This window comes from Pongo abelii, chromosome 6 (genome assembly GCF_028885655.2).
Source record: "Pongo abelii isolate AG06213 chromosome 6, NHGRI_mPonAbe1-v2.0_pri, whole genome shotgun sequence".
Lineage (NCBI taxonomy): Eukaryota > Metazoa > Chordata > Mammalia > Primates > Hominidae > Pongo > Pongo abelii.
In genome coordinates, this window is record NC_071991.2 from 55,640,133 (window position 1) to 55,662,775 (window position 22,643).

At 39.9% G+C, this 22,643-nt stretch overlaps 1 protein-coding gene and 1 long non-coding RNA gene across 4 annotated transcripts in view; one reads left to right on the top strand and one right to left on the bottom strand.

The window, feature by feature from the left end:
* LOC112134289 (uncharacterized) overlaps nucleotides 1–20,089 on the top strand; it is a 101,998-nt gene extending 81,909 nt beyond the window's left edge. For all 3 annotated transcript variants that reach the window (XR_010140854.1, XR_010140852.1, XR_010140853.1), the window contains exon 4: nucleotides 17,285–20,089. This is a non-coding gene — a long non-coding RNA (uncharacterized LOC112134289). The remainder of the gene's footprint in view (nucleotides 1–17,284) is intronic.
* CHN2 (chimerin 2) overlaps nucleotides 1–22,643 on the bottom strand; it is a 317,079-nt gene that overhangs the window by 9,365 nt on the left and 285,071 nt on the right. Inside the window, exons 8-10 of the mRNA XM_002818096.4 lie at nucleotides 8,950–9,034; nucleotides 4,953–5,126; nucleotides 142–219 (exon numbers count right to left, since the gene is read on the bottom strand). Of these exons, the coding sequence (XP_002818142.1) occupies nucleotides 142–219; nucleotides 4,953–5,126; nucleotides 8,950–9,034 (337 nt within the window). The remainder of the gene's footprint in view (nucleotides 1–141; nucleotides 220–4,952; nucleotides 5,127–8,949; nucleotides 9,035–22,643) is intronic.

Consider the following 22,643-nt stretch of genomic DNA (forward strand, 5'->3'; position numbering starts at 1 on the left):
GATTTGTAAGCCATTATTCCTCCGTTTCTTGAAGAACAACCTTAGTAGTTCTGAAACCCCATTTCTACTATGATTAAAATCTAGTTCCAAATGAGAAGGGTGTTAGGATGTCAGATGGCATTCAAGAAAGTACAAGCTTACCTCTGTCAAATGCCATTTTGACATCTTCAATGTGTTCAGTGAACCCAGAGACTCTGTAAAGGCCTTCCGATTTTAATCCTGTTAGAGAGAGAGAGACTGACTTTAGCTTCTTGAAACATCTAAAAAAAAAAAAAAAAGACTCTAATTTCATGTCTACACTACATGCTATCAGGAAACGAGCAAACACAGACAGTGATTTTATTTATCACACACTGTTGCATCAGAACTTGGACTTGTCTTTCTCAATTTCCAGGCAAGTCTGTTCTCATTTGCCCATGTAGCAGTGGAGATCTCAATGGAAATCCAGTCTTCATCCTTCCCTGCTTTCCAAAGAGAACTGATATTTAAGATTCTCATGGACCATTCCCTTACTTCCTTTCCTTTGTTCATGAGCTTGCTGGACATGAATTTCATCATTGTAGGAAGCAACCTGGCTTTCTTCCTAGCATCATCTTTATTAATTTTTGTGGGTACATAGTAGGTGTATATATTTATGGGGTATATGAGATATTTTGATACAGGCATAAGATGTGTAATAACCACAGCAGGGTAAATGGGGTACCTAGCATCATCTTAATCCATGTGCTATATTGTATGTAGCACTGTACTAGATACACACGTCTATGTATGTGGGTATCTAATCTGTATTACAGATTAGATTTTTATTTTATTTTTTACAATAAAAAATCTGTAATTTTTTATTGGAAAAAATTAGACTATTACAGCCTTTCATGTTTACTTGTAAATAAGACTATGTTAACTGTTTAATTAAAAAATGATTACTTGTTATACTTTTAGACAACTGATTATACAAACAGATGCAGGAAAATGAAGGTTTAGTTATTGCTTCTGGAAATTGGATCACTGCAAATTTAGGCTAAGAAAAAAGACATGGTTTCTGTTCTTGGAGCTTATTGATTTGTTAAGATATGTCCTAAAAACGAGTCAGTTCCCAAAAGTATGAGCAGGGATAAAGGACTGGATTTCAGACTTTGTATGTCACAAACTAGCTGCTATCAAAACTACAGCTACAGTAAAAATAAGCAAACAAATAGCTTCTGCTGCTGCTGCCATATATTCTGCCAAACTCTTGATAACTCACATAGTCTCCTGTTTTTTCATTGGGAAAACATTTATGGAGTATGTATTATCTGCCATATATAAGGGTCTTCATTAGGTATGCATCAGAGACAACAAATACATGGCATAAATCATGAATACTTCCCCTTATCCCTCCTGTGACCATGACAGATGCTCTTAGTTAATCTCAGCCCTTTTTCCCACGGAGCCCTATTTAGCCTCAGAATTCATCTCAGTTCCAATTGTTCAGGTGACCACTACTGATCAACTGGAGTTGTCACACAACCTGTGTGACATCCTGTGGGTCAGCCTGTTCTAAGATGTTGGTGCATATGAGCACATCTCATTCCAGTTGGAACATGCACTGCCACAGAGGCACAGACCCAGTGGATTATGGGAGCCCCTAGCAGTGAACAATGAACCCTGCCTGTTGATGGATGAATCAAAGTTCTGGCCTCTGGTAAGGCTCTCTTTCTGGCTCATAGATGGCCACCTTCTGTCACACGTCCTTTCCTTGGTATATGTGCATGGAGAGTGAGAGAGAGAGCTTGCTCTTTGGTGTCTCTTCTCATAAGGACTTTAGTCATAATGTTTAGGGTCCCTCCCTCAGGACCTCATTTAGCCTTAATTACTTCTTTGGAGACCTCCATCTCCAAAGACAATCACACTGGAGATTAGAGCTTCAATATGTAAATTTGGTGGGGCAGGGGACACCAACATTCAGCCATAAGATGCACTGAGTCACTTTCAAAAAAATCCAGGTTTTCACGGAACGTAGAAAAATCCATGCTTTTGTTCTCACTCATAAGTGGGAGTTGAATAGTGAGAACACATGGACACAGGGAGGGGAACACCACACACAGGGTCCTGTTGGAGGGTGGGGGTCAAGGGGAAGGAGAGCATTAGGACAAATACCTAATGCATACAGGGCCTAAGACTTAGATGACAGGTTGATAGGTGCAGCAAATCACCATGGCACATGTATACCTATGTAACAAACCTGCACATTCTGCACATGTATCCCGGAACTTAAAGTAAAATTAAAAAAAATCTATGCCTTATACTATATGCCAAGTTGTATGGTTTTGATTATAATTAAATGGGGGTAATTTTCCTGACTTTAGCCCATGCTTCACTGAGCAAAGCGTCACCCTGTATTACATCGAGATGCTTTTTTAAGAAGCTAATCTTTGAAGGAAACGATAAAGGATGGTTAGAGTTTGCCAGAGTAGCAGAAGCTGCCAGCTATCCTTCCAATATTTGTTCTCCCATTCTTCTGTTGTAACGGAACCTTTGATTTTTAGAACAATATCCATTGCAGTGGCCATTAAACTCTGGCCCGTGTGAGAGCAGAAGTGACATTTATAGCTTCTGTGGCCTTGAAGGAAATAAGTATGCTCTTTTCCACTTCCTGTTGAGTGAAATGCAGATGAGATGGTGGTGGCCAACTGCGATTGTGCACGCAGGATAGCACTCAAGCAGGACAGAGCAACAACCTGCAGTGCCTGGGTTCCTGCCACAGGAGAACAGACTATTCCTGGACTGCTCCTGGGTACCTGGACTATTACTGGGAAAAGAAATAGATTTCTATCTTGTCAAAGGCACTGTTATTCAGGGTCTCTGTGACAGCATTGAGATGTACAGGCTACATAATATAGTTAGACAGATTTGGAGGTGGAGGTATGGGTGTGGGTCATTTCAAGAAAAGGCAAAATTAACACAGATTGAGTTCGGTAGATTGGACATTGTACTAGGTCCATTTATGTATCGAGTCACTTTAATCCTCACCAACCACCTTATGAGGTACAGTTGATTCCATTCATATTATAGATGAAGAAACAGATATGCAAATGTAGTAAGTAACTTGCCCAAGGTCGTATTACAGCCAGTAAGAGACAGGGCTGAGAATTTAACTTCAAATCCTTGATCTTTTCACTCTACCACATCATACAGAGACAAATGAATATAAAAGAATATTTGGAGAACAATAAGGAATTTTTTATGGATGGAAGACAGGGAAAAGTGTTGGTAGTGGTGGCCCCACAGCTGGGAATGTGGGTGTCATACAAATTTCTCCCAGTCCATTCTCTGGTTCTGCTTGCATGCTTAGGCCCCTAATACCTGGGGCTCTAATCCCTGTGCTGTGACTCTTTTGGCATCAATTCCTAATTTGTGCTACTCTATCTTGCTCTTGTTCTAGGCAAACTCAGTGCAGTGCCCCCTATTCTTAAATGTTAGACATGTCAGTAATTATCATGCCTGAATTATCAGTTGTCTTTGGTAAGGATCACAATGGGAGGACCCCAGCTTCTTCAGAAAAGCCCTGATTGCAGGCTCTGGAGAGGCTGATAATCTGACCCCAAACTGCAGGGCCCGGGGCCACTTGTCCCAGCCACTCACCCAGGGGCAGGGAATCCCTCCTTTCCTCTTACCCAGTTTAGCCACTGGATTAATATGTTCACCAGATCCCAAAGCACTCATTAAGCTCTGTCAGCCACAGTGGTGAAAAGATAGAAGGCATTTCTTACACTCTGGGATTAAATTAGCAAGTTATCAGGGAACAGGATAGCTATGGTTTTCCCCCTCCATAGAAAAGGGAATAATTTCCTCTCTCTAAAAGGGTTGGGATAATAAGCTATGACATCCTCTTTAGTTGTGCTTTGGAAAAAATGGGGTAGTTGACCAATGAATATATATGTATAAAATATATTAAGCCAATTAGGACACAATAATGGATAGCCAGTATAACAGAATATGACACATGGCAAAAGTGGTTTAAGCCTCTATACATGGCCAAATCACCCAAATTACATCTGGCAACTTCAGTGAACATTTTGATACTGAACAGTGGCCAAAGAAAGCACAAATAAAGGAAAAGTGACTCATGTACAACATAAAGAACATTTTTTGAAATGTTTCTATCTTCCTTGTTTCCTTTGTTTTTCATTGCATAGATCTTTTAAATCTTTGAACTCTCCTCTTTGAAATAAACAATGAATATTAGGAGCACATTTTTATATGGTAGGAGATGTATGTGTTGCTCAACAATTTCTTATTTAACAGAAGCACCTTTTTTTTCAAAGCTCCAATTCAAGCCTCACCTCTGCCATAACCCTTCTCATTGTCCTTAAATAGGATTAAAACATTTTGCTTTGTGACTCCATGGTACCTTGAACACGGCCATCCACAATGTTTATTTATTTGCTCCCCTGATTGCCCACTCTAAAGTATGAATTTCTTCCATGCCTCAGCCTCCCGAGTAGCTGGAACTACAGGTGTGCACCACCACACCTGGCTAGTTTTTTAAAAGAATTTTGTAGGATGGGGTCTCACTATGTTGCCCATGCTGGTCTTGAACTCCTGGGCTCAGGCGATTGTCTGGCCTCAGCTTCCAAAAAGTGCTGGGATTACAGGCGTGAGCCACTGCACCCAGCTGAACTAAGAATTTCTTGAAGGTGAGAATGGTGACCTTTATTACCTCAATGCCTAGCATATAATAAATGTTCAGTAAACATTTTTTGAATGCATATATGCATGGTTTATATATACAATGGAAATTGATATAGCTGGTTGGATTGAGTCTACCTGTGACAGAGTGTGTGTGTGCGCACACATGCGTAGGTCATTTTCCCAACAAGAGTAGTAGAGCAACTCTGTTCCCTTGACAACAGTAAAAACAAACAATAAAAATAAAATCACTATACTACTATAATAGGAAGTATTTTCCAAACCTCTTGCTTCAATTTCCCGAATGCATATGTCCACCACCATGGGTCTCTGAGTGTTGTGAGCCTTCACAAGTGTTGTGAGGTCACAACAGTACACTTTCTTGATCCTCTTGAGATCAGGTTGGCAGTCATTGGGAACGTGCTTGGAACACTGTTTGTGTACGTTCAATCCACAGTCTGTAAACAAAGAAGCCACATTAGCCTAGCCCAGCCCTTTTGTCAAAGCACAACACAAATTATATGTTGCCAAAAATAAAAATATCACCACCCAAGGGTTTGACATATTTCTCTGGAACATCTGTCCCGTTTCTAGGTGATACTCTCTACAGGATAAATACAAGTATCATCTCTAATCTCTAAACCCTTATTAAATGATTCCATTTTTCTCATTAAGCCTTCTCTGTCACTGGACCTTAAGAACAGAACATCTGAGACAGCTTAGGTAATTGATCAGGTTTTTTTGTATATGTTTTCCTGTTTCAGGCTGGAACCCTTTGGGTCCACAAGTAGGTTTTTGGGTTTGGATTCCCAGACAGTCCTGGCTTATAAAGGGCACCTAGGGTTTGTTCCAGGCTGTTTCCTTTAAGCTCTTGATGCTCCTTGTGTGGGAGGCAGAGTTACTCTTTCCGCAGGACTCTCTAATCTTTGCTTTGAGAAGCCCATGACCATTGGTATCCTCTTCCCCTTTCCTGGAAGGTTGCCCCATAGTTTCCAATCCCTTCCTCCTTTGGCAGTTCGGGTAGGCCGCTTTCCTTTCTATGTGCCTTATTTTGACACCTGTGAGTGGAAATAATGCCTAACTATATACACCAGTAGGAGTACTTGAGAGTTTATAACAATGCCATGTAATGTAATGTGATGATTATTTATAAAGTTCATATGAAAACCCAAAGCTGAAAAAGGTGCTTTTAAAGTTCAATGAACACATGAAGAGCCTGTTAGCGGTCGATATCCACTGATGGAATTTCTCTGATGATAAAAAGGCACAGTTGGCCGGGCGTGGTGTCTCAAGCCTGTAATCCCAGCACTTTGGGAGGCTGAGGCAGGTTGGCGGATTGCCTGAGGCCAGGAGTTTGAGACCAGCCAACATGGTGAAACCCTGTCTCTACTAAAAATACAAAAATTAGTTGGGCATGGTGGTGGACCCCTGTAATCCCAGCTACTCAGGAGGCTGAGGCAGGAGAATCACTTGAACCCAGGAGGCAGAGGTTGCAGTAAGCTGAGATTGCACCACTGCACTCCAGCCTGGTGACAGAGGGAGACTCCATCTTAAAAAAAAAAAAAAAGCAGCATAGTCTACATTCTGCTACATTCTGAAAGAGAAAAATTCAATGCTATAGTTGTTCAAAGTTGATGTGCTGTCTACTCAGTGTCTTCTAATACTGTTTTCCTAGGCACAAAGAATAACATACATGTGCACACACAATAAGGAATACTGTAGTCATCTGCTTTATAAAATAGCACTTAAGCACACCAAGAACTTGAGAGGATCTAAACTTTTGTAAAATCAGTGGTAATTTCTAAGTGATTTTCATGTAATTTTTATTGGCTGAGTTCTCTGTCTACCCTCCTTCCAAAATAAAAAAAAAACAGTTCTAATTCATCTTTATCAACATGAGAAATTCAACAAAGCTCAAGTGACTTCAATAATATTTTGATACATCTATCTAGTGAATGCAAATTTTGGCTAACTGCGCTAAATAGAGTTGGCTGGGTTTCTTGTTGAATCCTCTTTTATAGAAGATCATAATAGCACCTACCTCCTGGCATTAGCCATGAGGCTCAAATAAAAGTTAATAAAGTGTTTAGCATAGCGTCTGAAATATAGTTAAGTACTGTATACGTGTTAGGTCAAATAAAATAAATAGCAAATATGGTGATAAAAACATGTAAGTATATCTGCCCAGCTATTCTTAAGTGATTTCATTACGAATTCTCAGTATGTCTTACAAACTTCATTTAATTTTTTTTGTTAAATTCTGATAAATTTATCATTTTAACCATTTTTAAGTGTATGGTTTGCTAGCATTAAGTACATTCACACTGTTATGCAACCACTACCACTGGCCATCTCCAGAACTTTTTTTATCTTCCAAAGCTGAAACTCTATACCCATTAAACAATATAACTCCCCATCTACCCATCCCCTGTAACTACCATTCAACTTTCTACCTCTTGGAATTCTACCCTAGGTACCACATATAATAGGAATCATCCATGTTCATTTAAGACCTAAAGCAACAATGTGTTTATGTAGAGTTTAATACTAACATTTTATTAAAATTAAGATGTTCTATAACAAATGTAAAAATACTCCATTTTTTACAAAGCAGTAGAAATCCATATGCTACAAATAAAGTCCAGTGCATTCTAAAAATACTTAAAAGATGTAATATATGGAAAGCTGAGAGGCAATGATGGTTCTTCCTAACCTTTCATGATCAGTTTTCAGCCTCCCTGCTGCTAAGAGGAAATATAAGGCCAGAAAGTAGCCATTGGAAAATACTAACAATATGGCCTCAGAAAATGTCTTATTTTAAAAAAACAAAACCAGAAAAAACCCCACAAAAACCCTTTTATCCCAGAGAAAGTTGAAAAGTTACTGTTCACAGCTAATATGAAGCCCAGAGTTTTGTTCTCATAATATTGACTTTGGACCAATTTCTTGCTGAAATTGGATAATACCAGCAATTAGGGATATTTTTGGTAGGTACAATATGGACAGGCCAAATTAATGACCACTGAGTAATTCAGATATTCTACCCCTTTGCTTAGTGGCTGAGCTGGGAGATACGTTGTGGCTCCTGGCAAGTCAGTCTTTGGTGTTAAACAGAGTTTCTGAATATTTATGGAGAAGCTGCTTCTGAGCTATGTTGACCACCCCTTAAGCATAGACCTGCAACGGGGGAGGTGGAACTACTTGAACCATCCAGGTATCAACACCAGTGATTGGTGTATTTACACAACAGAAGCTAGAAGCCTCTTCCAGGCAGAGAGGAGGACTTAGGGTTACAGGACGCTGTGAGCCAAAATGGGAAAGATCAACTTAATTAGTGTCATTACCTTATTGTATTCTAAATGCTCCTAAGATTTTTAAAAATCATATCCTAGCAAGGAAGAAGTCAGTCATGGTGTTGCTAGAAACCTGATCAATATCAGAGGAGGCTGGTCTTGCTCCCAGCCACAGGTGTTTGCCAGAAAAACCATGGCAACATGAATTAGGAAACCCAGTTACACATTAATTTGGCAACTCATTATCACTGTGTTAGATGTACCTTAATAAGATGTATGCTGTTAGCAATAGGTGTATACCTCCAATTCCAGATGGAAAATCACCCAGGCTTTCAAACTACTTTGAAAATATGTGATATCAAATCAAGGTGCATGGTTTCACTGCTAATCTGATGACAAAGAGATACTGAGTATGAACTCTGGAATCTGGCTCCCATTGAATCAATATTCTATTCCTTGCTGCATAGCCAAGGGCAAATAACAAGCCTCTGTCTTTTTTTTTTTTTTTAAATGGAGGATAATTGCATCTCCCCCAAGGTCTGTTGGTGAGGCTAACGACATGATAAATAGAGATTAACCGGTGCCTGGTATGTGGTAAATATTCACCAGCACTATTACTATTTTTATGTCTTACCTTTTGTAGTAACATGAGGTAGGAAAAAGTATGGCTTTTCTAGCTATGCAGTTCCATTGGAATTGATTTTTTTTTCTTTTACGGACTACTGCCTATTGTAAGAGGCAGGTAGGTGTTTAAGGAAATGTACTTTTTGTTTTTTTTTTTCTTTTCTTGCATAAACATGAGATATTCTTTTTCATTCCTGCAAACACTTGAAATAGTTTCCCCATTAAGCACAGACAGGCCTTGAACCCTGCAGGAGGCTAGACTTTTGAGCTAATCTGAGCACATTTCCCAGTTCTGGAGAGACATCCTCCAGCTCAGCACAGTGGCATTTTATATAATTGGAAAAGAAGAAAGTTCTGTGTCTACCTGAGCACCGGACCCCTTGGGCGATGAGCCCCCACATGAAATTGGCACAATATTCACACCAATGTGGGCCTCGGAACGTGTGGACCTGTGATCCAAAAAGAAGAAAAATGTCAGAAAGTTCAGAGTCATTTAAAGGCAGGTAGCCTCAGACATGTCAATGAAGATCAGCAGGAGCGATCCCCAACTGGGCTTTTCCTTCCAGTAAAGCAGTTGCAGACAGATCCTGAGAAAACAGAGATGTGCTTTGATCTTTGAAAATCCTTCATCGATCCACCATGCCCCAGGACAGAGTCAGAAAGAAGCGTGGAGAAACAGATTATAGGCCATGCCATCAGCTAAGGAGTAAGACTCTGACCACCCACAACAAAGCACTGTGTGGACAAACCCAAGATAGCCCAAGCTGATCGCTATAACCTGAATTTAGCTCAGCAAGTTCTGGAAGGCAGAACTCAATTACTGTGTCCTTTTGACTGAAGTTTTCCCATCTCTACACTATCCAGGCAGGTATAAATAAGACATGATTATGGGATAATTAAAAGGTTCCAAGTCTTTGAGTTACTTCCAAAAAAGGCATTTTAAAAAGTAAAGGAGTTGGCTAAACATGCAGGCAACCAATAAGGCCTATGGAATTGCTTTCCCCAGAGATAGTTTCCATATTCAGTAGGACTTGGTGTGGCCTTCAGGTAAGTAAGCTGAAAATCTTTCCTGGTTGACCAAAGTGCTGGTCTCATTGATCGATGCTCCCAGACAGTTGTTAAATATTCTGAATATCACAAAGTAAGGATGGTCTTATCTCTGATTATTGAGGCGTAGGTCCTCCCGTATTAAATTATGATTTAAAATGAAAACAAAACAAAGCAAAAATGCTGGCATGAAAGAGCTTTAAGAAGCAAATGTGGCCATGGTCAATCTGAAATGACCATAGGCAGTCTATTGGGGGCATACAAATGTGCACGAAAATGTCCCGAATTTTTACGAAGTTAAAATATCATAAAGCATTATAGAAGGCCTTTCAAAGTCATAAACCTCTATTAACAAAAGAAACGTAGACAATTTTTTTTTTTTTTTACAAACTGCTTTTATTTAACAAAAAAGCAGGATGATGAGTATGGTCACAATTTGGAAAGGTGTTCATCCGAGTTCTACTTAAGAAAAAAAGAGCCTCAGTTTGAGTTCTTTATTCATACATGCTAGTAATTGGGTGTACATAAAGAGGCAAACAAAATGGATCTGGATCTCTTCTAAGGAAACCGATGAGTAAAAGCAGAGAAAGAAGATAAGCTAGTTAATAAATAAAAAAGAGCAACTTATGACTGTGTAATAAAGCGAAATTATAGTAGTCTTTCTGGTATTTCAGTTTATCACACGCAAACTGCCTATTATATAGTTCCTGCTTTGAAAATGATGCCAAAAATTTCTCAACATTTTTCTAGGGAATGACCCTAAGAAATGACAAAGCATTTTTTAACAGGAATGCAGAGAATTCATCCCAGAAGGACTTACAGGGCCAAATGTTGTAATTCACTTAGAGGCTTACCAAGATTGAATGCAGTACTAAAAGAGTTCCTCAGTAAAGTATCCTATCTAAAGTTGGACATTTTCTAAATTCAGCAATCATACATTTCTTAATATTTTACTAGAAATGCTCTTAATTATGGCAGCAAAGTCAATTGTTAATCTGCTGTGAAGATCAATTAAATATAATAAAATAATATGTAAAATGCAACTCCAGAAAAAAAAGTATAAAAAGGGCTACAGAAGAAAAAAAGATGAGGCTGCTACTAGAGAGACCAAGTGGGGCCCAACCTTATCCAGAATGGTCAGGAAAGCCTCTTTTGGAAGGTGACCAGATGGAAAAGAAGAGCCAGTTCTCTTCCACAGGGAAAGAGAAAGGGACAGAGATCATTCCCAGCAGAAGGAATATATGGAGGCCTTGCAGGAGCAAAAGAACTTGGTGTGGTGAAGGAACTAGATGGCCAGGGTGGCCAGAACACCAAAAGTTAGGGGGAGAGGAATTGGGATGAAGTTGAAGGTAGGATAGGAAAAGTTACACAGGGCCTTAAAGGCTTTATTCATGAGTGTGGATTTTGTTTCAATCTAAGTACAGTAGGAAGCCCTTGGAGGACTTCACATAGATTTTTTTAAAAGATTATTCTGACAACTGTGTTGAAAATGAATGAGAGGGTGTTAATAGTGGAATAGACATGAAAACAATGTTGTAGTGTAGTTGAACAATGATAGAGCCTAACACCTGGATGCTGGCAGTGGAGATGGAAAGTGGAGGAATTTGAGATATATTTTGAAGATAGAATTTATAGGACCTGATAATAGAAGAAGTGTGGGCCTTTGAGGGAGAGAGGAGTCAAGAATGACTCTGAGATTCTAGCTTAGGAACTAGGTAAATGATGATACCATTTGCTGAGATGGGAAAGACACTCTTCTGGGGAGAAAGTGAAGAATTCCATTTTAGATGGGTTAGGGTTAAATGCTATGATATCCAAGTGTTAGTGTCAAATAGGATCTCATAGTTTGAGAGCTCAGAGGAGGAGCAAAGACCAGAGGTATAAATTTCACCATCTATGATGAATAGATGATATTTAAAATTGTGTGAATGAATAAAAAGTATGGTCATGCATCACTTAATGATGGAGATAGATTCTGAGAAAAGCATCCTTGGGTGATTTCATCATTGAGGGGGATCATCATAGAGCATACTTGCACAAACCTAGATGGTAGAGCCTACTACACATCTAAGGCTATATGGTATAGCCTATTGCTCCTAGGCTACAGACCTCTACAGCATGTCACTTTATAAATGCTGTAGGCAACTGTAACATAACAGTAAGTATTTATGTACCTGAACATATCTGAACATAGAAAAGGTACAGTAAAAATACAGTATAAAGGATAAAAAATGGTACACTTACATAGGGAAGCTCCATTATAATCTTATGGGTTCACCATGATATATGTGGTTCATCGTTGACCTAAATATTGTTATATAGCACATGACTATATTAAGGGTAGGGAGCAGAAAACAAAAGAGAGCTCATCCCCAAGCACTCAGTGTTCAAACATTTAGAGAAAACCAACAAAGTGTTCCAGAAGCCAAGAAGTGAAGAATGTTTTAGGGAATGAATGGTCAATTATGTTGAATGCTGGTAAGAGGTTCAATGAAATAAGTACTAAATATTGACTCAAATACATGGAAGTCAGTAGCCACCTTAGGAAGAGCAATCTCTTTGGATGGCTGAGGGTAGAAGTAAGACTCAACTGAACTGAAGAAGGTAAGGAAGTAGAGAAATATGTGGGTACCTCCTCTATCAGGAAGGCTGGCTATGATGTTCAGCAGAGATAGAGGATAGCTCAAGGGAGATGTGGAGTCAAGGGAGGACTTTTTTAAAAGATGGGAAACACCAGGGCAAATTGACTTGTTGATGAAATTGATACAATAGGTAAGAGACTGGAAATGCAGAAGACAGAAAAGATAAGCAAAGGAGTGATGATCCTCAGAAGTTGAGAAATGATGGAGTTTAGGGTATCTGTGGAAGCAATATATATTTAAGGAGAAGAACAGTTGAGATCTTTCCAGAATTCGTAGTAAGAGACACAAAATCTTCAGATTAAAAAAAAGCTAAATGAGACTCAAACCAGATAAATAAAAATAATCTGTATCTATGCCGATTATACTGAAATTGCAGAATACCAAAAGACAAAGCAAAATCCTAAAACAACAACAACAACAAAAACCAAAACAGGTTATCTTTGAAAGAACAGAAATAGGTAAAAATAGACTTTTCTTCAGCAGGAAGAGATGAATAGATTATTGAATAATTTCATCAAAGTGCTCTGACAAAAATATTGCCAACCTAACTTTTATACCCAGCTAATTATCATCTAAGAGCAAGGGTGAAATAAAGATATTTTCAGACAAATGTCAAGAGTTTCCAATCATAGATCCTCACTTGAAGAAATACTAAAGGATATACTTCAGTGAGAAGCAAATTGAATCTAGGAGGAAGGATGTCCAGAAGCAGTGGTGAGCAAGAAAACTGGTAAATGTGGGTCAGTCTAATCATGCCCTATTTGCATACAACAATAACAAGATGGCTAATTGTAGGAGACTTAAACACGGGGTAAAAAAATGACATGGAAGTTTGAAGGGGATGAAGAAGTCTAAAGTTCTCTTAATTTGGGAAATGTAAGAAGAGCTACTAATTAACTGAAGAATATTTTAAGTCAATTATGTATGTATTAAATTTTTGATAATTTAAAAAATGGTGGGATGAAATCCATTAATCAAAAAGAATATATGGCTGGGTGTGGTAGCTCATGCCTGTAATCCCAGTGCTTTGGGAGGTCAAGGTAGGAGGATCACTTGAGGCCAGGTAGAGACCAGCCTGGGCAACATAGTGAGACTCCATCTCTAAAAAGAGTTTGAAATTTAGCTGGGCATAGTAGCACATGCCTGTAGTCCTAGCTACTCAGGAGACTGACATGGGAGGATGGCTTGAGCCCAGGTGTCCAGGGTTAAAATGAGCTATCATGCCACCACTGTACTCCAACCTGGACAACAGACTGAGATTGTCTCTCTCACACACACAAATACATAAGGGAAAAAGAAATATAGGTTTAATTAAACCAATAAAAAGCAGGGAAGGAGAAAAAAGATGCAATAGAAAAGTACAGTGATTACAGAAAAAATCCTTATGTAACTCTAATCAGAATAAGTGGCTCTAATTCATCACAGAAAAAGATTTTTAGATAACATTTTAAAAATCCTTTCAAGAAACACAACTAAAACGTAACATGAGAGAAATGTAAGAAAGAAAGACATACCCAGCAAACTAGCCAATAGAAACCCAAAATAGAGCAAATATATATATTTGCATTATTAGTGATAGAGATAATAGAGATTTATTTTTACCAGAAGGATATAATTTTGAGCTTTTATATGACAATACAGTCTCAAAAATATACAGCGAAATTGAAAGACTTACAAAGATAAATTGACAAATCCACAATCATAATGCTTTTGACATCTTTCACAGAAACTAGTAGATCAAATAGCTAAAGTTGATCTATGAATACAAGAATAAACAGGCAATTATGTGTCAGGTGATACAGCAGAACATGTAGGAGATCCTATGGTAGTATAATGGAGAGAATAATAAATTCTTCCTAGAAGGCTGCGGAAGGGGATATTGAACTGGGCTTTGAAGGATGGATAGGAATTCACCTGCGTGGGAAAGATTGAGCAGGTGGGGAAGTGATGGTGTTGACTAGGGAGCAGATGACTTGAGGAAGACATTTACAGAAGAGGAAACAGCATAACCAAAGGCCAATGAAGGTGGGCTTAGGTTTTGAAAGGCATTCTTTTCCGGCAAATGGTGTTTAAAAAAAAAAAAAAAAGGAATGACATCACGTTGTTCTCTGAAACATCTTGAGTGGATGAAATAACCTCATGTTAAATATCCCTATATCTTGGGGTAAAAATGAAAATGTAATATTTAGAAATTAAGTGAGTGGCTACATGTTTACTAAACATGGAGAGAATGCATATTGACAAAATATAAACTGGCCTATTGTTTCAGGAAAAACAGGATAGGCTAATCACAGATTTTCTAAAATTTCACCTTTTTTGCCAATATTTTTAAAAATAATTGAGCACATCAGGATTGCATTTTAATGCTTATTATCACTGTCCATATTTACCAACATCCTTTCCCAACAAGTATCCCTACTGCCTTTGATCTCTTTTGTCCAGCCAAATAAATGCATAGACATCTCAAAGAGCAAGTAACGCCCAGTGTCCCCACACGGTCCCAAAAAAATAAAACAAAATGAGAATAGAGTGAGGATGTAAAGTTAAACATTATTTCAGGCCCATTGCCTACTTTCCTTTTTGGTGATGGGCCATTGTTTATTTTCATGACTGATATATTGTTCAATTTTCTTCTGGATCCACAAGGACAATCTCTAGACAGAAGGCTACATGTAAATGCTGAGGGCATGCTCTGAGCCCATTTTATTTGGCTTCTACTTATTATGTCTATTCTTTCATTGAAATACACCATATCTTAAAATTCACTGGTCAACTTTTTCCATTTTCTGAAGTTCATTGATTTGCAAGAATATCTTTTTAGAGAAAGAACATTTTGAAAACTTTAGGGCAGTAACTAAAATATTCTAGACAGGAAGAAAATACTCCAGACAGGAAGAATGTCTGTCCAAGACTATTATACTAGGCACGGTCTGCCTGGAATTCAAAAACCACACCAAACAAAAAAGATGATATTACACGAGATAAGGTATGTTTGACAAATAGCCCAGGAATGGCTACTTTGTAAAAACAAGAGCAAGAAGAGTCATCCAGAAAGATCTCAGGCATTTAGCAAGTATCCTTCAACATAGCTCTTTCTAAATGAACAGGATGTTATTTGTCTCATATCTGCTGAATCTGGAGGGCAGTATTCTCTCGTGGTTTTATACCAGATATGTTTTGATGGGTCAATGTAGACACCACCCAAATGTATTAATATCAGCTCAGCCCGGGATCTAAACTGTAAGAAGGAAAAGTACTGTTTATGACATGCTGCAGTTGAGAATTTTTGCTGTTTCTTACCAGTATACATCATGATTTCTTAGCTTTGGCACTATTGATTAACATTTTGGGCTGGAAAATTCTTTGTTGTGGGGGTTTGCCTCCTACGTTGTAGGATGTTTAGCAGCATCCCTGGCCTCCACCCACTAAATGCCAGTAGCGCTCCCAGCTGGGACAAATCACAAATATCTGTAGGCATTGACAAATGTCCCCCAGGGGTTCGGGGGGAGGTGGTGGGGGGTGAAGTTTCATTTATTGAGAAGCACTGGTATAGATGGAAACCTTATTGCCTCAATTTGTCATCTTATTATTCATATTAAAAATCAGAATTTTATTCTTTTGCTTTGAAAAGGAATTTTTGGGTCAGAGGCAGTTTGTTTGTTTGTTTAGCTACTTTATGTTCACAGAAGAGAGAGCTAAAGTCCCTTCCAGCTACATGTGGCTGGGTTCTGGAGGTCTAGTCTAGCCTTTGCTCAGGGCTAAGTGAGAGGCTGGAGGGCAGGCAGCCTATCCTGCGTCACCCAGGTCAGCAGCACAGTCAAGGCTTCCAGATCTCTGCCAAGGACTTTTCCTATAATTTACTGTATTTCCCACAACCATGTGACATTCATCTCATATGAAAAATTAGGTTAAACTTTGGACTCTCCCCTTTTGCAAGACCAGATGAAGTACTAACCTTGAAGTGACCCTTTTCAGATGTACGAAAACACAGCAGAGGTGAATCAATCTATGACAGAGACTCTGAGTTCCCTCTGAAAGGCTGGCCAAGCAGATGGGGCAGGAGAGCTGAGTTTCTCAAACCCGGCACCACAGATCCCTGGACTTCTCATTAGCAGCTGCCCTAGTTTAAGATAGGATTGCATTTCTAAAATATTGATTGTCTCAAAGTTTTCTGGGAGTCTCCCCATTGCATAAAGTAAGATATCCTCATGCTACTTAACTTTGGTCAGGTTTATGAGCACATCAACACGCACATCCTTTTGACACTTCCCTGCTCAAAAACCTCGAGTGGCTCCCCATTGCCAGTGGTGAGGTTTCTCTGTCTCAGCACTACTGGCATTTAGGGCTGCATAACTCTTTGTTGTGGTGGCCTGTCCTAGACGTTTAGTAGCACACCTGGCCTCTACTGGATGCCTCTGGAGGAAGGAGAGGGAGAAGGAGAGACAGAGGAAGGAAGAGATAGTGAAAGTAGGGAGGGAAAGGAAGGAGGGAGGGGGAGAGAAAGAGGGAGGGAGTTAGAAGGAGAAAAAGAAGAAAGGAGGGAGGGAAGGAGGAAGAGAGGGAGAAACTGGCTCCAGGTATACTCCCAGTTCCTGTTTCCACCCGTCCCTGAGTTCTGAGTATTCCCTGGAGGCTTTATGAGACCATCCTGTATAACAGTCTATTTAGCTTAAGATAGTTTCCAGGGGTTATATTACTTGAAAACAAGGAGTTGGTAATCATTATAGGGGTGGAGCAGGCTGAAGTAGGAGGTAGACAAAAACAGCTCCTCTTCATAGCACTCTGGGAGCAGAAACAACATTTTTTTAATAAAACCATATATTTCCAAACCTGTTTATTCCAGTCTCACTTTGAGTCCCTCATTTTATATTTAAGGTGATGAGTTTTGCCTTTCTTTTGAATTTTCTTTCCAGACGTGTTTCTGGCAAAACAGCCTTTTCTGATTATTAACTTAAAAAAAAAAAGCCCCCAACCATTCTGAAGCCAATTTCTGCCTGTGTCAATTTGCAGGTGCAATATGCAGCCATCCCTGTTCTCCAGGCACAGAAGTAGCATCAGATGGACAGAAAAGGGTGATGGACACCTGGGAGCTTGACAAGAAGGCAAGGCAGACAAAATGCTGGGAATGACACGAAGGGCTGACACACTTTTATGAGGTCAAGGGGGAAGAGGAAGAGAGAGGGGCTTGCATGCGGGAAGCAAAAAGTCTTCTTCCAAAGCAAATGACCACTAGACTGAGAAGAATGCAAAAATGAATGAAAGGCCTAGAAATCATCAAGGAGCCACAAATCCAAACTGGGAGCTGGTGGTGCTGCCATGTCCTGGACAGGTGTTTTAGTGGGAGCATGGGGACATATTCTCAGCTTCTTGAACTTCTAGTCCTGGCCTCCAGGATAGCATGGGGTGGGGGTTGCATGTTGAGAAGGAGCATGCTACAAGAGCACACTCGATGGGGTATGCCATGGGAACGGGGTGCTCCTGGTGTATGCTCAGTCTGTCAGCAGAGTGGGGGACATATAAGAGTAAGTAGGACAACAATTTCGCCTATGTCCTGATGGGACGCTTTTGAAAGGCACCACACAGGACAGCTGTAGTGAACTGGGACAGATCCCTCCTCCCTCTTACCCGCCTGCTCCCACGGATCAGACACGGGGTAGCACTGCACAGTCACCATCCCTGGCAAATGGGGATTGAGAGCTGGCCCGACACATCCTGGTAGGGCCTCCATCTCTCCTGCACCATCTGATGACCCTGGCAAGGGCCCACTCCCTGGAAGGACTCTAGTACAATGAACACAAGCGCATACAACAAACAAGCCACACAAGGGGGCAAACTGCAGGGCAGGGAGTGAGGAGAGGGCTCCTAAAGCTCAACCGTAGGGAGATACGGTCCCCTGCTTTTTGCCAACGTGAATGAACAGCTTGCGGGCCAGGACCTGTTCTAGACACTGGGGTTTCTGCAGTCAATAAAACAGACAAAAATCCCCACTCCACGAACCCTCTCTACCCACCCCCCCCTCCCATCAGGAGTTTCCCTCTGGTAAGGGGAAGGCAGGCAAACAAACACATAAATATGTACGATGTCAGCTGGTAATCAGCGCTAGGGAGAAAAGGGAAGCTGGTACAGGCTGGGCAGGAGGTGGAAGGGAGGTGGAAAGGGAGTGGGGAACACACAGTGAGGGGAGTTAGAACTTTCTGGGCCTCTGCTCTCCATCCATATTCCATATGGGGAAGAAGGAAGGGTGTCCTGGAAGTGCATGGGGGTGGGAGAGAATTTGGTAGGAAAGAGTGATGCAGATCCCCATGCAGACTGGAGAGGCTGGGAACAGGAACAGCAGGCTGAGTGGGGGAAGGGTCTACTCAGGAGATTCTGATGGCTCCAGGGCCCAGGAATCATCATCTTTCCACCCTCTGGCCCACCCCAGCTGATGATTTAAATGTGATGGACTCCTTTCTGTCCCCGAGGTCTCTCGCCTGTACCTTATTCGCTCCTGGCACATTTCTGACTCCAAGTTTTCACTCCTGTTGTTTGCATAGCCCGGGTGCTCTTTCTTTCCCCTGTATAACCATCCTTGATCTATTTATCTACTTGGGCTTCAGCCATCTTTCCACCTACCCACGAGGATTCTTGGTTAAGGCTGAGAGAACAACTACACTGCCTCTTACACAGGATCCCCAGCACCAGGGAGTCCCCTCCTCTTTGAATGCTCACAGAAGCTTGTCTTTTAGTCCTGTTTTTTTATACATCACCACGGGGTCAGCTTCAGGGCACATGTGACCTGTGTGATTGCACAGAGCCCTGTCCTTAGCATGGTTTGATGCGCTGCTGTCACAGTTTTGTAAGTCTCAATAATTTTTTTAAATAAGAACCTCACATTTTCATTTTATACTAGGTCTCACACATTACCTGCCCAGTCCTGCATAATCAATCACACATATTAGTGTGAACTAATAGCTACATCATAAATTTGATTATAAAGTATAACATATACTCTGACTATGAACCAGCTACAGAAAATAGACACTTTCGACTTACTACTAAAAATGGAAGCTCACCAGCTATTTTAAAGTTTTTTGGTGCCTCTTTTAATGAAGAAATGCTTGGTAAAGATAAGAGACAAAGAATAAGTTTCACCACTTTCTATCAGAGCAATGAAGCATTGATAAGAAAAATCCATGAAAACTTTTCTTTAAAGATGTTAAAATCAATAGCCATGGAAATTAGCAGTTGTGCTTGGACCAAGGGGTTGACACTTAGGAGCAATTAGATTACATCTAAAGACCTTTTTTCATGGACATAAAAATCTTCAATGAAACTGTAAACTTCAACATTACTGACAATGCATCCTTTAGGGTTAGGCTAGAGATCCTTCCTATTGAGGGTTCCTGAAAATGTCAATTACAGTTCCTATAACGGGTTGCATTGTATCCCCCGAAAGGTGTGCTTCACTCATAACCCTGGGTCACTGTGCATATGACCTTATTTGGAAATAGGGTCTTTGAAGATATAATTAAGATGACATCATACTGGATTAGTATGGGCCCTAAATCCCATGGCTGGCAACCTTATAAGAAGATGACTGATATACAGAGACACACAGAGAAGGCTATATGAAAATGGAGGCAGAGATTGGAGTGGTGTGTCTACAAGACAAAGAACCCCAAGGACTGCCAGCAACCACCAGAAGCTAGGAGAGAGCTGCAGGGCAGTTTCTCTTTCAGAGCCTCCAGAAGGACCCAACCCTGCCCATACCTTGATTTCAGACTTCCCAGCCTTCAAAACCATGAGCAAATAAATTTGTGTTGTTTTAAGCCACCAAGTTTGTGGTCATTTGTTATGACAGCTTTAGTAGAAAGTACTTTTTAAAAGCTGTGAGAAAAATGTGTGAAATCTAAATCTAAATCATCTAAGTCATCCATTTACTTTTTAAACAAACGAGGGATATAAACCAGTATTGGTTACAGGATGGAATACATTCAAGGAAATAACCACCATCAGGCTTTATTTCATTTTCTCTTACATATAATTAATGAGAGAAGAAGAAAGAGGTGGTAGAAAGACAAAAGAAAGAAAGTTATGAAGAAGAGAGGGTAGAAAATAAAAAATTGAAGAAGCTAGATACAAAAATACAAGTGAGAGGCAAAAAAAGATAATAATAGATGCTAACATCAAATGAATACTTACTGGGTGCCAGAGACCATGATAAGTGACTCGCATGTGTTCTTTAAACCTCACAACACTCCCATTTTATAGATGAGGGAACTGAAGCAGAGAGAGCTGAGCTCTTTGGAAGAACATGGTGTGGCCAGGAGTACTACGCGGGCTAAAGCTACCTCAGCACTGCGCTAAGTGTGGGGAGGAAGCCGAGCAAGCCGACTGCCGGGCCTCTGGGGTTGGCTGGCCTGAAGATTTTCAGAGCTCAGCCATAAGGTATTATTAGGGTGGACCATTCAAAAGAGAGCTGTTCCAGTTACAAGAGTGCCTCCTTAAATCAACTAGATAAACAGAGATGCAGTTATAAAATGAGCTAAATAACCGAATGGTTTTTCTCTTGACAAACAGTTTTCATTTTAGAGAGGAGTCTGTTAATTTCACCATTCCTCCAACAAATACCTCTCAGTGCCTAGTAGGTACAAGTAACCCTAGGAAATCCAGGCTTTAAATGAGCAAAGATTGCATCAGCACACAGTGTTGAAAAGTATACAATTATTACATGCGATGAGGTGCAACTGTCCTTTGGTTCCCAAAGCTTTTGTTCTCAGAGCTGAATTTTACTTTGCTTAGACAAGCTTTGAGAAGCAAAGGCAGTGACTGTGAGCTTTCTGAGAGAATAGAGCACAAGGTCCCAACTTAGGGAATTTGGGCGTTTCTATTCATTCCTCTTGACAAAGTTCCTGGGCAAAGCAAAGGAAAGGGCTTTTTACCTGGGGTAATAGTTCTGACTGGGGCAAACAATCTTGTTATGGGGTAAGAAGACAAACTCTACTGGCAGATTTGAATGTCAGGTAGGAGGGCCTCTAGAAAAAAGTGCAGACAGCACCTAGCAAAGCCTATTAGCTGATGAGCATGAAAATGTGATTATTTGTTCTTTTTATTGACTGCTTACTATATGCTATGCACATAGTAGCCTCAAATATTAACCCAAATTACAAATCAAGAAGGCTTGCGAATAAAGCCCATTAGAAGTTAATGTAAATAAAAAGCCAATGTAAAATTAAGGTCTGAAACACAAATTCCAAGCAGATGGCAGGGACCTAGGATAAGAATTTTCTTCCTTTAGTTCAGTTCAGTGGCTTGTCCCTAAAAACCGGCCACTGTATTTATAGCCTGAGCCTGCTTTTTGAATGTTCTTCCAAAAACCATGTAAAGTTTCCACCTAGAGTTAGTTGCGGGTGAGGAGTGGGGAGATTGAGGGTGGAAAGGGCAAGGAAGGACAAAGGGGATGCCTCATCCGGCCCCTGCCACTCATTCTTAAGGACAGTGGCACCAACAGTACCATTGAATGCCACAATCAACTGTCACAGCTACTTGGGGTCTGCTAAGTTTCAAAGATGTCTGTTTAAAACACGGAAGAGAAATGCTCCTGTCTGGCTTGTGTACTCCTCTTGAACAACTTCTCTATTTTGTGCCTTTTCTTCTTTCAAGAGCTATAACAGTGAATAGCTTTTGAGTTTTTAAGCAAATATTAAAAGAGCTGCTGGCGTTTTCCAGTGATAAGTAATATATTGTGTTAGCAACAGTACTACTTAAAAAATAAGATTTAACTATCTTTTAGTTCTAAAATGTCTTAAGATTAATTTTCCATTCAGGGATCTAACATTAAAAGGACTGAAATTAGTTTTGAAAATATCAACTATGTATATTTGTGTGTTTTTAACACAAGCTCAGACACAGAATATACATGGAAAAGCTACTCCATGCAAACATATTATAGTACAGCATAATTCCAATTGCTTAAAGCCAAATGAATTGGAATTTTCAAGAGCAAGAAAAAGAATTTACAAGTCCATGAAGATCCATCCTCTCATCACTAGTAGTGTATCCACAGGATGCAAAAAAATAAAGGATTTCTGCTAAAAATCAGAAAAACACTTTCTTAAGGCCAAAAAAAACTAATGAGGATAAAAATGGAAAACAGAGTAAAAAAAAAAAAAAAACGGGAGGCATTTAATGCTCCAAATTAGACCTGTCAATATTCAGTGATGGGAGAAATATGAAAAGCTTTGGCATAGAAGAGGACCTATACAATGCAATTCTTCACCCTAATGCTAAGTATATAGGGCTGTATAATTCCATTCCTCAGTTCAATTATAGCATGCAAATTCCTGAGCTGCTGGCTTTCTAAAAACAGATGCAGGGAAACAGACCA